At 44.5% G+C, this 13,260-nt stretch overlaps 1 protein-coding gene across 1 annotated transcript; it reads left to right on the top strand.

Annotated features, from left to right (window-relative positions):
* Positions 1-1,082: 1,082 nt before the first annotated feature.
* On the top strand, positions 1,083-5,353 carry ZFP36L2 (ZFP36 ring finger protein like 2). The gene is made up of 2 exons (XM_084624459.1): positions 1,083-1,331; positions 2,022-5,353. The coding sequence occupies exons 1-2, from the start codon at positions 1,281-1,283 to the stop codon at positions 3,372-3,374; spliced, it is 1,404 nt and encodes a 467-aa protein (XP_084480585.1). The 5' UTR covers positions 1,083-1,280; the 3' UTR covers positions 3,375-5,353.
* Positions 5,354-13,260: the final 7,907 nt, after the last annotated feature.

Raw genomic sequence — 13,260 nt, 5'->3', positions numbered from 1 at the left:
GAGGGGAAATAGTTCCTTCTTTCTTCCCTCCCCCCCCAACCCGAGTCCTTTAGCCACCCGCGCTTTGTGGTGCAAAGTAGCACACCCTGGCGACCGTCCGCTAGTTCCGCGGGCGCAGCAAGCGAGGAGCCAGCGTTTGTTTCAAACCAATTACGTGGCAAAAGTTGATGTTCGGTGGGGAGGGAGGAAGAGGCGTCCCGTTTCACTCCGAGGTACTTAGGTGCATCTTCCTTTGTATTAAGCTTCGCAGTCTACTCGCCAGGAATATTAAGCCGAGAGGGAAGCCCTTTCCGACACGTGCTGGTTGAAACTTCCTCGTCAGGGAGATGGTAGCGTGAAAAGGGACACTGGTTTCCCCGAGGCATTTTAAAAGAAAATACAGGAGTTTACTATCAAATAATCAGAGCCTCCTAGACACGTCTGCAGTGTTTTCTGCGTCAGTAACTCCTACATATTAGCGTGGTTTCTAGGTAGTGCCTTCTGTAACAAGTCTTGCTTTTGAGTGCTTTGTAACAAACCTATACGCACTGTGCATTCGGTAAGTGCCCCTCTGCATTTCCATAGCAAATCTCCATGTATAGGACCATGCTTTCTGTACACGTGTACGGTGCCGTCTGTAGCAAGCCTTGTCTATACTGCACGGTGTTTACAAATACAAGTGTATACACAGCGCACCCTGTGTGTAGTGGACTGCCTGCTACCCACAGTGCACTGTGGAGCAAGCCTGGCAGAATGCTTTCTATACACTTTCCACTCTATAACCCTGTGCATAGCAGAGTCACAAGACTAGTCAATGGCTCACTGCAACCCCGAGTGGGCATGACGCTAGCCGTAGAACCGACAGCTACCCCGCCCGCTGCTCTTTCTTTGCTGCTCAGCCCCACAGCACCTCCCTGCACTCCAGGCCCCTGAAAGAAATTGGCGGCGCCCAATCAGACGCAGCGGAGCTGCTGAGGAGGGGGCAGGGCCGGGTGGGAACGACTGGGCGGTGTTGCTGGGAGACCCCGGCGGGCCCGACTGGGGCCCGCCCCTTGCGCTGTCCGGCGTTTATATATGTGCCGAGCACGGGGCTTGCAGAGTTCCAGCAGTCAGCTCGCTGCAGCAGTAGGCGCCGCCTTGGCCGGGCACCCACTAACCCACCCCTGCTGGGAAAGTGATTGGACCATTTCGGATCTCAAGTAATCAGCCCTTTCCTATCTAGTCGTGGCTTTTCCAAAGCCTCCGAGGAAAGCGGGATCTTTCGGTCCTTCCTGTATTTCCGATCACTACAGGATCTCGAAATGTCTACGACGCTTTTATCTGCCTTCTATGACATCGACTTCTTGTGCAAGGTAGGGGAAGAGTTTGCATTTTGTCTGTCAAGCACTTTGAACGTTTTAAAGGGCTTAGCAAATCTGAGCTCTTGAGTATTTTTTTTCTAAGTCTGACTACTTAAGAAGTGGAATAAACTCCTTTTTGTTGGTGGGGGAGGGGTGCTGCTTTCCATGTGGGGTGCATTTTACACGTAAGTTGCTCTGTGATCAAGTTAACATTTAAATTGTGACAGTTTGCCTGGTTGGTGTTTCATCCCTCCCGAACTGATCTACAGGTCTCTCGGCACAGGCTTCTAAGGAGATTTGTTGACTAGAAGTTTATCAAGAGTTGGAGTTGTTGTAGTGCATTGGGGAGCTTTAAGATCTCTAAAGCTTTTAGTTGTAAGTGTGCTGAAATCAGTACCAGATCTCCCCCGAGGCTTCCAACTCTTGCAATGGAAGTCCTTAGGCTAATGCTGTGAAGGTGAAGCTTTAGCTGGAGCTGTGTCACCTTTTAAAAGACACTGCCGAGAAGTAAGTTTTTAGTGCCTAACTCTCAAGCTGCAGGAGAGACATTAAAAGATGTCCCACGCTCTCCCTGCAGATGTGCTGCGAGGGGGGCGTTTTACTCCCGCGCAGTCTCAGGGGGCGCTGGCCGCTTGCAGACCTGCTTGCCCGTCCGAGTCACTTTGCAAACTCTTTCTCTTCCTTTCCCCCTCTTGCCTCCAGAGTGAGAAAACCCTGAGCAACCTGAGCAGCATGCTGGACAAGAAGGCGGTGGGGACCCCCGTGACCTCGCCCAGCTCCAGCTTCGCGCCGGGGTTTCTGCGAAGGCACTCCACCAGCAACCTGCAGGCTCTGGCCAACAGCTCCAAGTTCCCCAGCTCCTCGGGCTCCAGCTCGTCGTCCTCGTCCTCCTCTTCCTCGTTCGGCAGCCTGAAGGAGACGGGCACGGGCGGGGGGGGAGGCGGCGGGAGCAGCAGCCCCACCGCGCTGCTCAACAAGGAGAACAAGTTCCGGGACCGCTCGTTCAGCGAGAACGGCGAGCGCAGCCAGCACCTGATGCAGCAGCTGCAGCAGCAGGCGGGGAAGGGGGGCGGCGGCGGCGGCGGGGCGCCCATCAACTCCACGCGCTACAAGACGGAGCTGTGCCGGCCCTTCGAGGAGAGCGGCGCCTGCAAGTACGGCGAGAAGTGCCAGTTCGCGCACGGCTTCCACGAGCTGCGCAGCCTCACGCGCCACCCCAAGTACAAGACCGAGCTGTGCCGCACCTTCCACACCATCGGCTTCTGCCCCTACGGCCCGCGCTGCCACTTCATCCACAACGCGGACGAGCGCCGCCCCGCGCCCGGAGGGGGCACGGCCGCGCCCGCCGCCCCGCACCACCACCCCCACCCGCCGCCGCCTCACCCCGCCGGCAGCACCGGCGACCTGCGCGCCTTCGCCCCCCGGGACCCGCCGCTGGGCGGCGGCGGCGGGTTCGGGCCCCAGCGCGGCGCTGGCGAGCGGCCCAAGCTGCACCACAGCCTGAGCTTCTCCGGCTTCTCCGCCCACCACCAGCACGGCGGCGGGCAGCAGCAGCCCGGCGGGCGGCTGGAGGCGGCGCTGCTCGAGAGCCCCGGCGGGTCCCGCACCCCGCCGCCGCCCGCCTCCGCCTCCTACTGCGACGAGCTACTCTCGCCGCCCTGCGCCAACAACGCCTTCGCCTTCTCGGGCCAGGAGCTGGGCAGCCTCATCGCGCCGCTCGCCCTCCACAGCCCCAGCTTCGCCGCCAGCCCCGCCGCCGCCGCGGTAGCGGCCGCCGCCTTCTACCGCTGCCAGCAGCAGCAGCCGCCGCCGCCGCCAGGGGGGAGCTGCCCGGCGCCGCCCGCCTCGCCTCCCTTCAGCTTCCAGCCCCTGCGCCGCCTCTCCGAGTCCCCCGTCTTCGACGCGCCGCCCAGCCCCCCGGACTCGCTCTCCGACCGGGAGAGCTACCTGAGCGGCTCCCTCAGCTCCGGCAGCCTGAGCGGCTCCGAGTCCCCGAGCCTGGACTCCGGCAGGCGCCTGCCCATCTTCAGCCGTCTCTCCATCTCCGACGACTAGGGGGAGCTGGGCCGGAGAGAGGGGAGCGGAGAAGAGGGGTGTGCACCCCGCTGAAGGGGGGAGGATAAACCCCCGGGAGCAGAGACCGCAGCCTTGAGAACTAGCCAAGCTCGCACAGTCCTTCGATGATCCTCTTGGGTTTGGTTTTGTTTAATTGCTGAGCAAGTAAATTAAAAAGCGAGGAGAGAGGAAAAAACTTTTTATATCGAGAGATGAACAAAAAATTAATTTGCAAAAGGGCAAATGGCGACATGAACAGAACAAACCTATTTTTATAGAGAGACTTTGGAAGAAGGGGATTTTTGTTTTTTATTTGGAGACTAGTTATAATATGCACCAGCAGCAGCAGCCATTCCATCTGTGTGTGTGGTTTTTTTGTTTTTTGTTTTTAAGCATTAGTGGGGGGGGGGAACAAGACAAACCCACACCCACCAGAAAGCAAGCAACAAACAATCCAGAGGGGCATGAACTCTGTATTTCAAGCCTCTCCACATTTTTATATACAAAAAAGAGAATTTAATAAGTAGTTTGTCTTTCAAGCCAATTTCAAATAAAAACCCACACCAGTACTAAACCTATAAGCTTTTAAAAGAAAAATCCAACATCCTGCCAGGAATATGCCTTGATAACAACCCTCTAGTTTTTTTTATATAATCTATCTTATATATATTATAACAAATGCTAAAACTTCCATTCCAAAGTTTAATGTTGGTTCCATTGCCACCACTTAGTGGATGTTTGGCTTAGAACAATTTTTTGTTGCTTTATTTGGAAGCACTCAACTGAATCTAGTTTGTAATTGTTGGAGAATAACTGCTGATTTTTTTTTTTTTAATTTTTTTAGCTGTTTGAGTTGATTGCATGAGTCACTGCACACAACTCAGTATGAAACTATTTAACTTATTTATTATCTTGTGAAAAGTATACATTGGTAATTTGTTCATACTGTATTTATCGGGTATGATGAAAAGCAATAGATATATATTCTTTTATTATGTTTAAATTATGATTGCCATTATTAATCGGCGAAATGTGGAGTGTGTTCTTTTCACAGTAATATATGCCTTTTGTAACTTCACTTGGTTATTTTATTGTAAATGAGTAAAAATCTTAATTTAAGAGATTGTATGTAATATTTATTTCATTAATTTCTTTCCTTGTTTACGTAAATTTAAAAGATTGCATGGTTTCTTTATAGAAATCGGTCTCTATGCTGTGGAAGTAGTATGAGGAATTTCTGTGGGTTTTTTAGAATGTAAAATGGTTGTAGCCCGTCCGCGTAAAAAAACAAAACACACAAACCCAACAAAACTACTTTGCAATCAGAGTTCAAAGTGGCAAACCTAATTCAAATGTGTTTAAATTAACCAAAAAGTATTTTTGTTGCCTAACTCCACCAATCACACTGTGATATAGTCTCAAAGTATGTAGCAATAATTGGGGGTCCCAGTGTTATGTCTCACAGTGCCTTCTCAAGGGTCCATGCTTGCCTTAAATCTTCCTCAACCAAATAAGTATTTTTCTTAATGCTTGAGATAATTTGAATGTAGGGATGGGTTTTAACTACATGAAAAGTTTCACCACTTTTTTTTTTTTTTTTATAAGCAAGGAGGCCACCTTTGGATCTGAAACTTTATGCAGTACATGAACATAAATTGTTTAATTAAATTCCAAAACTTGTAATTTTTTTCCTTGTGTAGAAAGTCAGGAGTTTTCCAAAACTGTCCTGGACGGTGGATGAATGAGCAGTAGCTTTTAGTTTTGTTTGTACATAGGTACAGATCAAGCACTATGTACTCTATTTGGACTACTTTAACAGAAGTATGTTTTGAATGTAACTAAAGGATAAGTCAACTTGAGTTGTAATATATTTTCGGGAGTCAGTTCACTACAAATTGAGTGTGAGACTGTAAACTTTGTACTGTAAATGTTTTGTAGTTCTCCCAATAAAATTTTTGGAAAAAAATCAAGCTATTAAAGCCATGTCTGCAAGGTGGTTTTTTATTAACTTCTCCCTATCAGAAATGTGTCTAGCTACAGATTAACCAGGTTCGAACAGCAAAATGGCTCCATTCCTGTAGAAATCATTGGTAGTTTGCCAAAACTAATAAACAATGTTCCAGAAGGTTCCAAAGTACCTAGTGCAAATTATATTCTATATCAGGTTTAGGAGGACGGTGGGGAACAAACCTTTGCTTTTTGTACCTTAATAGCTGAAATGGAAAATCCAGTTATTAAATGCTTGTGAAATTGTTTTTTATATCAGTAACTCTTTGTTTATGGAGGTTATTAATATGCCATTAGTCTTTAAAGTTTGTATGGGACAAGAAGGAAATGGTAATCTGGGTAATAACTTTAATTGAGCTTTAAAAAAAAAAAAAGTCTTTGTTCCAAATGCTCTTCCTCATGTAAAGGAATAGACTTTATAGCCTCTCATTCCAGCACTGAAGATGTACTGGTATTAATGCTAATCTGACTCAACTTACTCTGTCACCCAAAACTCAGAGGCTAAAGACTATCTAGCATTGCTGTGGGTAAATCTTTATAATATACAGAGGCTTCTAAATAACACATTTCAATGTAGAAGGTGTTTTATTAAACTTTATAAAGTTTATTTTAATGGAACCTGTTGGAGTATGTGCTACATCATGATTCTTTTGTCAGTCTAATAAATGTTAACATAATGGCATCTCTGGACTGGCACAGTACTTTTTATAAACACAAGGTAGAATGTAATACTGTTGCCATATGTTTGTATAATCAACCTAGTATACTGACTTGTAGTTTTAAAATAAAACAAATATATAACCATGCAAAGTAATCTCTAGATGGGATGATGCCTACTATTTCTGTAGGTTATGCTCTGGTCTGTGTTTGCTCAAAATTATTTCCTATATATATATAAAATGGGGTGCATCTCCCCCCCCCCCCAAAGAAACTATAACATCTGCAAGGAACAGGAGCCTTGATCAAATGTTCCCAAATATTGAAAGTAGGCTTCTAATTCTTAGTTTACTAATGTCTACTTGAGCTAATGCAATCTTGTTTTGTTTTTTAAACTAACATTCAAATTAAAACTGCATAGTTATATACTTTTCACTTCTGTTGTTCCCAAACTAAATAACTCTTATTTATTTTATTTATTGATAAATCTCTCAGCTGGAGCTGCTGTATTCTATCAGCCCATACTTTTATCTCCTATACAGTATTTTATTCATTAAGTAGGACATTATTGTAAGTCACAGAAGTACAGTTTGGTATGTCCTGGTTGGGATATGAATTCTGAAAGTTTGCAGCAGCTGTTCCACATTAAACACAATTGCACTCCTGTTAATTCAAGCATTTTCGTGTGTAGAAAATGCCAAAAAAGCATGCATAACAGTTTATAAAATTTGTGCGAAAGGGTAGTGTATCGCTGTGTCTGTTGGTATTTGGGGGGAAAGCAGGGCCTCAGCAGCTTTGCATCCCTTTCACTGTAAGTGATACTCTGAGGTGAACAGTTACTAGTTTGCTGTATCTCTGCAAAAGTGCATGTCAAAATACTCTAGGTTCCACTCTTGTTTCTTTATTCCAGATCCCCAGCAATCCTTTAACAGGAACATTAGGGTCTGTCTCATATGTGCTCCACAACTGCTTGTTAGCATTTAAATTGATTCTTACATTAACTTTAAAAGTTATGTAGCTTATTTCAGAACTGGATGGAAACAGCTGCCCAGACCATTCAGAAATTTCCTGTTGTCCTGCAGTAAATTGTGGCAAACCAGTGCAATCTGTGTGACAGTACATTGTTTTTTCTGTAGGTACTTTTTGAATTAACAGGAAACAGGCCTCCTCTTGGCAATTCATTTGTTGCTGGGTCTTGGTGATCTGACAAATGGGTGTGCTATATTATCATTACTTGTGCTTAATGGAGTTTTAGAACTGAGCCTTGCATGCTTTTATCCTTTAGTTGCTAGTCTTTGAAACGGTAATGAACTTAAAACTGAAAATGAGCTTTTAAAAAAATGCCCGTTGCTGTATTGGATATGGGATTCCCCAATGTATCAAACTGTTTCTCTTCTCTATACTTAAATGTAATCTCTTTAAAATAGGGCAGTGGCTCTCAACCTTTCCAGACTACTTTCCAGGCGTCTGGGATATGGAAGACCAATCAGAGTTTCACCTCGCTTGCTTACAAGATCAGACATAAAGATACAAACATGTCATGGCACACTACTACTGACCAATTGCTGACTCTCATTTTTACCATATAATAAAATTAATCAATTGGAATATAAGTATTGTACTTACATTTTAGTGTATAATATATAGAGCAGTGTAAGCAAGTCATTGTATGTGCTTTTTATGTAGCCTGTTGTAAAACTAGGCAAATATCTAGATGAGTTAATGTACTCCCTAGAGGCCTCTGCATACCCCCAGGGCTATGTGTACCCAGGATTCCCCATAGTTGATTTAGGTTATGGATTTGTGCTACTTGTGGTTTAATGAGAAGACTAAAAAACTGACTCCAGATGCGTGTCTGAATGGATTGTGCAATGCAGAACAATGTATTCCAGTAGCATGCAACAAACAGAGCCATTGCCCTTTATTAACATACCATGACTCAAGCTTAAACAGTGAGGCAGCTTCTTTCTGACGACATTCCCAGTTCAGTGGAACGCTGAAATGCTGTAACTTAGGCAAAGTGCTTGTAGTTTCCACTTTGAAAACTTGACACCACATATCAGACTTCAGCATGTTCCAAAATGTAGGTGACCGCATGCAAACGGGTAAGTTTAGGTTGGTTGTTCATGTTGTACATTTCTAATATCCCATTTTATTTGTCCACATTAATGGTCTTGAAAAAATAACTCCTTTTACCCCCCCACAATAAATCACCACTCTCTTTAACAATTGCTGAGGTGGGGGATCTAAATAATTTTGTGGCTCTGACAGCCTCGTGTTGAACCAAAGTTAAAGATTTCAGTTCAGTTTGCAAGCTAGGCCTGTTTAGGCATAGTTTATCCCACATCTGAACATACCTACTAAAGCTAAATGATTGGCAGTGTGTACTGCAAATTGTATGGGTTCCCTTTTCATTCTAGCTTCCAATGACTTTTGAGTGAATTTTCATTTCTTGAGATTGTAGTATGTGGCTGCAGTGTAAACAGCACAGAGTTCCCTACTCACCCTACAGGGCTTAACAGTCCTGCTTTGACTGACCAAAGAATCATACTGACAAGTTTCAGTGGGAGTAGCTATATTCACAATAAGGCTGGATTCTAATGCAAGACCCTGAAGGTTCTATGGGGATCCAGGAAGAAGAAATAAGGGAAGCACTGAATGGATCACATAGGCTTATCCATTTCTCTCCACCCTCCTTTTTATTTAAAATTCTTGGCAGACAGGTTTTCCCAACCTCACCCAACACTAGTTTTTGCTAAAGTTGTGAAGTGGCCTTGAAGTCACTGGTATAATTATATACAGTCTACTGGGTAAGCAGTTAGAATGAACTCTTAATCTTTATGTTTAAAAGTACAAATATTAAATGGTGGGAGATAGAAAAACTATAAGCCCTTACTTCCTCCTCTGTTCTGGAGTGGTAATGCTAAAGAAGACAATTCGCTATAACTCCCTTATTGTTCTTTTCTGATGTTGTGTTGGAACTCCTGTTTTTGACTTTTCAATACTAAATTACACAAGAAAGTGACTTTTTCTGGTGGGGAGAGGAAGATGGTTTTGTTCTGATGTTGTTAGGAAAATTCCTGTAACTCCCTTTTAAAGCTCTATTTCCATATTAGCAACAAATCGGTCACCCTAAGCTTGAGCATTTTTTCTAAAGTGCTTTTATTTTAAAAGCGGTGACTAAAATAAGGCCCAAATCAAACTGAAAGAATGTGACTGTCAAAACTCTTTTTTATAAAACAGCTTTGCAAAAATATGAAATTCACAAACAAAGCCACAGAAGGTATTTTCCAACTAGTGTATTACTGGCCCCAAACAAATAAAATTGTGGAAGATTGTTCTAAAAGTAAACCACACCTGATAATTTTAGTGCAATATGGATAGTCCCTGCTCCAAAGAGTTTACAACTAAAAGGTAAAGGAACAATACACAACATGAAAACAATGGTCAAATATTAGTATATTCCTAAACTGTCCCTCTCTAGTTTGCCTACAATAAATTAGCCAGATAACAGTTCTGTTCCGGAAAGATATTTTCAGAGGATGAAATACAGAGTGAAGAGGGAGGTAGAGATGTATTCTGATAGGTAACACAGTAAACGGTAGATTGTTCAACTGGAGTTGTGTAATTTTTCTAAAAATCCAGATAATGTACTGAGAAACATTAATTTCTTTATTAGAAAAAGAAATTGTTATGTAAACTCAATCTCTGGCCTGTATTGATTTCTATGAATGTTTGAAAGGTTACTCAGTTGAAATGGCAAAACATGAAACAGTTGAAAAAATGCTCTAGTCAGGAAGAAGTTTATTCTTGAGACTGAAGTATGCAAATACAAGTAATTTCAGCTTTTGTCTCAAACTAGATCATAATAAATGTGGTAATGGAAGCCTTTTTGCGCAGAGAAAGCAAAGATTAGCCATAGACAGTTGTGTGGAAAGCAGGCAAAATTACTTACCTGATAAATCGTTTATCTATTGCTGATGGATAGATGACATTTGTTGAGTAATTTCTAAGTCCTACAGCACTTGAGAAGGAACTACAGAATAATTTAAACCCTCAGTTTTTCCTCCTTGGCTCATAATATAAATAGAGAGGTCGTTCTAGAAGCACTGAAATTTAAACACAGAAGTCCTGTACCACTGGATTATTACCTGGGTCTTTTCTGAATTGTGTTCACTTGAATACCCAAAATTCTGAGAGCTGTTCAAGATAAAGAATTAAAGGGAGATTCTGTAGCAGTAAGAGGTCTGGTAACTGGTATTGTGATTGGCCTTCAACAGTGCATAAAATCTAGTATCCGATCCATTGCAGTTTACTCACCAGATCACTGGTGTAGAAACCATTTTCCTATGGGGCAGGAAAGCGCTAGGAATTGGCTTTTATGATTGCTAAGGTTTTTCTATATATGTGTGCAAAAAAGTGTCCTTTATTTCATCTCACTTCTAACTTTTCCATGAATAAAAGTCTGTAGCTTAATTTTTAGTTACCTGGATATTCTGTCTCCCCTGGATAAAAGATGATGAGTAGAACTGGCTCCTGGATGCTCCAGAAACCCTTGTGGATTGATAATAGGGTGAGATATGTGGATCTTTGAGTTTTGCTGTGTTATCAAATCTTAAATGGGATTCTTGTTTTATAAGTATATATATCCTATACTTGTTCCTCAACTAAATGAATAGGGAGAGGGGGCTGTGAAAAAATGGGAACTGTATCCAGACATTTGTCGTTTTACCAATCTTCTGATTTTTGTTCTTGTTGGAGGAGGGAGGGTATTTCCATAGTCAACCCCCTAATTTCACCAGAACTCTTAGTTTACCTTTAGATTTCAGTGTATACATCTCTCTGCACTGAAATTGTCTGTGTTCATCTCTTGGAATACAGCTGTGTTGCCTCTTGTTGAACTGGTCAGTTGCACATAAATGGGAGCTGGCCCAGTAGACGGCTGGGTCAAGAGACACTGAACACAGATTTCATAATGCACCGAGGTTAACTCCCAGATTAAATGAAGATTTCTGCTGTCCCAGTTCCTAATGCTATTCTCTTAACTTGTTTCCCTGGAGTATCCTAAAACTTGTCAGCAGCTTTCCCAGAATGTCTATCTTGATTCCCAAATGAAGAGTATAATGTGAAATGAAAGCCTGGGTTTTTAAATGTTTTTTTAACCTAAGTTTAGTTTAACCTTACACTTTGCTGTAGAATCTTCTTTTGTACTATGAAAGAGCTGGGTCCTTGGGTTTTCATGCATTCTCTGGTCATTTCTCAGCTTCTGAAATTTTTGTTAAGCCTTTTAACTCAGAGAATCTCCACTTCTGTTCATCTTATATCACAGGTCCTCCAAGGTGCATATACAGGCTTCCCTTCTGTTCACCCAACTGGACTGTCTACCTAAGAGACTGGATGATCAGCCACACAATTCTAGTACTAATATGAAATATTTAGCACTTCTGTTGTTCTGCAAACACTAATCCTCACAACATTCCTGGAAGGTAACATAACTTTTCTGTAAATTGGGAATAAGTGACATGCCAAAGATCCCCCATGCAGTATCAGAGCTGGGATTGTAATGCAGGAGCTTCTAGCTCCTAGTCTACTGCATAGGCTCTGTCCAAGCAAACCTTTGTCACTGCAAAGCAAATGTAGGTCACATTCTCAAAGTGTATTTTTACTGAAAACATACAGAAAGTTCATATTTAATTGCACTTTAGTAATGTCTCATGATAGCAACTTAAATGGCTATATCAGAGGTGGGCAAACTACAGTCCACGGGCCACATTCGGCCTGAGGGACCGTCCTGCCTGGCCCCTGAGCTCCCGGCCGGGGAGGCTAGCCCCTGGCCCCTTCCCCACTGTCTGCCGTCCCACACAGGCTCACCTCACTATGCCGCCAGCGCTCTGGCCTGCCTCTCCTGCCAGGCAGCGCGGCAACGTGGCTGGCTCTGGCCCGGCAGTGCGGCTGTGAGCTCCTGCCATTCTGACCGGCATGGTAAGGGGGCAGGGAGTGAGGGGGTTGGATAAGGGGCAGGAGGTCCCAGGGGACAGGGAGCGGGGGGGGGGGGGTTGGATGGGGTGGTTAGGGAATAGGCGTGGGAGTCCGGGGGGGGTGTCAGGGTGTGGGTGTGGATATGGGTTGGGGCAGTCAGGGGACAGGGAGCAGGGGGAGTTGGATAGGTGTGGGAGTTCCCGGGGGGCCTGTCAGGGGGTGGGGGGTATGGATAGGGTTCTGGGCAGTCAGGGGACAGGAAGCAGGGGGGGTTGGATAGGAGGTGGGGTCCTGGGAGGGGGCGGTCAGGGACAAGGAGCAGAGGGGGTTGGATGGGTCAGGAGTTCTGAGGGGGGCAGTCAGGGGGCAGGAAGTGGGAGGGGTCAGATAGGGGGCTGGGGCCAGGCTGTTTGGAGAGGCACAGCCTTCCCTACCCAGCCCTCCATACAGTTTTGCAATTGCAATGTGCCCTCGGGCCAAAAAGTTTGCCCACCCCTGGGCTATATGCTTAGCCTGAAGATGTGAAGATCCTCAGTGTGGGAATGTATAGGATCCCATTTGTTATGATTACAAACAGTTGTAAAATCAAAGATGTTTATTACACTTCTTCTCCAATGAAGCCAATTTGGCTTCCTTTGTTCAGAAACTACAAATATCTGTCACTGTAAGAGGCATGCTCTGGCACTAGTGTGTTGTGTTCCGATTGTTTATGCACGCACACAAATGCAATTCCCTGGTGTATGAAATAGTGTTGGGTGGAGGGGAAATGAGAGCCTCGTGGAACAAGCTATATTCACGTCTGCTGAACTGAACCTGAATGTTTTGCGTTCAGTTTGGCTGTACTCCATTCTGGGTAAGGCACCTGGAAAGGTTGGAGAAGGGATGGCTACTTGGAAAAGCCTGTGCCCCTGGACCCCATTGCTGGTACAAGGTGGCCACGTCCCAGTCCCTGAAGAGACATCAGTGCTGAACTCCAGCGGGGTAGACTTTCTGTGCTAGAGTTACAACAGAAACCTCAAGTCGTGGTATGGGTAAACTACTGAGTTTAATCTCACTTTTTGCGTACCTCTCAGACTTCTTTTGGCTTTGCCTACCCCTTTAAATATCACTAAATCTAGCTGTATAAGAAGAGAACACTCTAGGCATCTACCTGGCAAATTGTTTAGTAGCAAAGTGGTTAAAGAGAGAGCAAATTGGTGCTTTTTCCTTTTGTGAGTGAGCTTTTTTAATGGTATCTTAATAG

This window comes from Lepidochelys olivacea, assembly GCF_965140295.1.
Source record: "Lepidochelys olivacea isolate rLepOli2 genome assembly, chromosome: 3".
Taxonomy (NCBI): Eukaryota; Metazoa; Chordata; order Testudines; family Cheloniidae; genus Lepidochelys; species Lepidochelys olivacea.
This window is presented reverse-complemented; position numbering and strand designations above follow the sequence as displayed.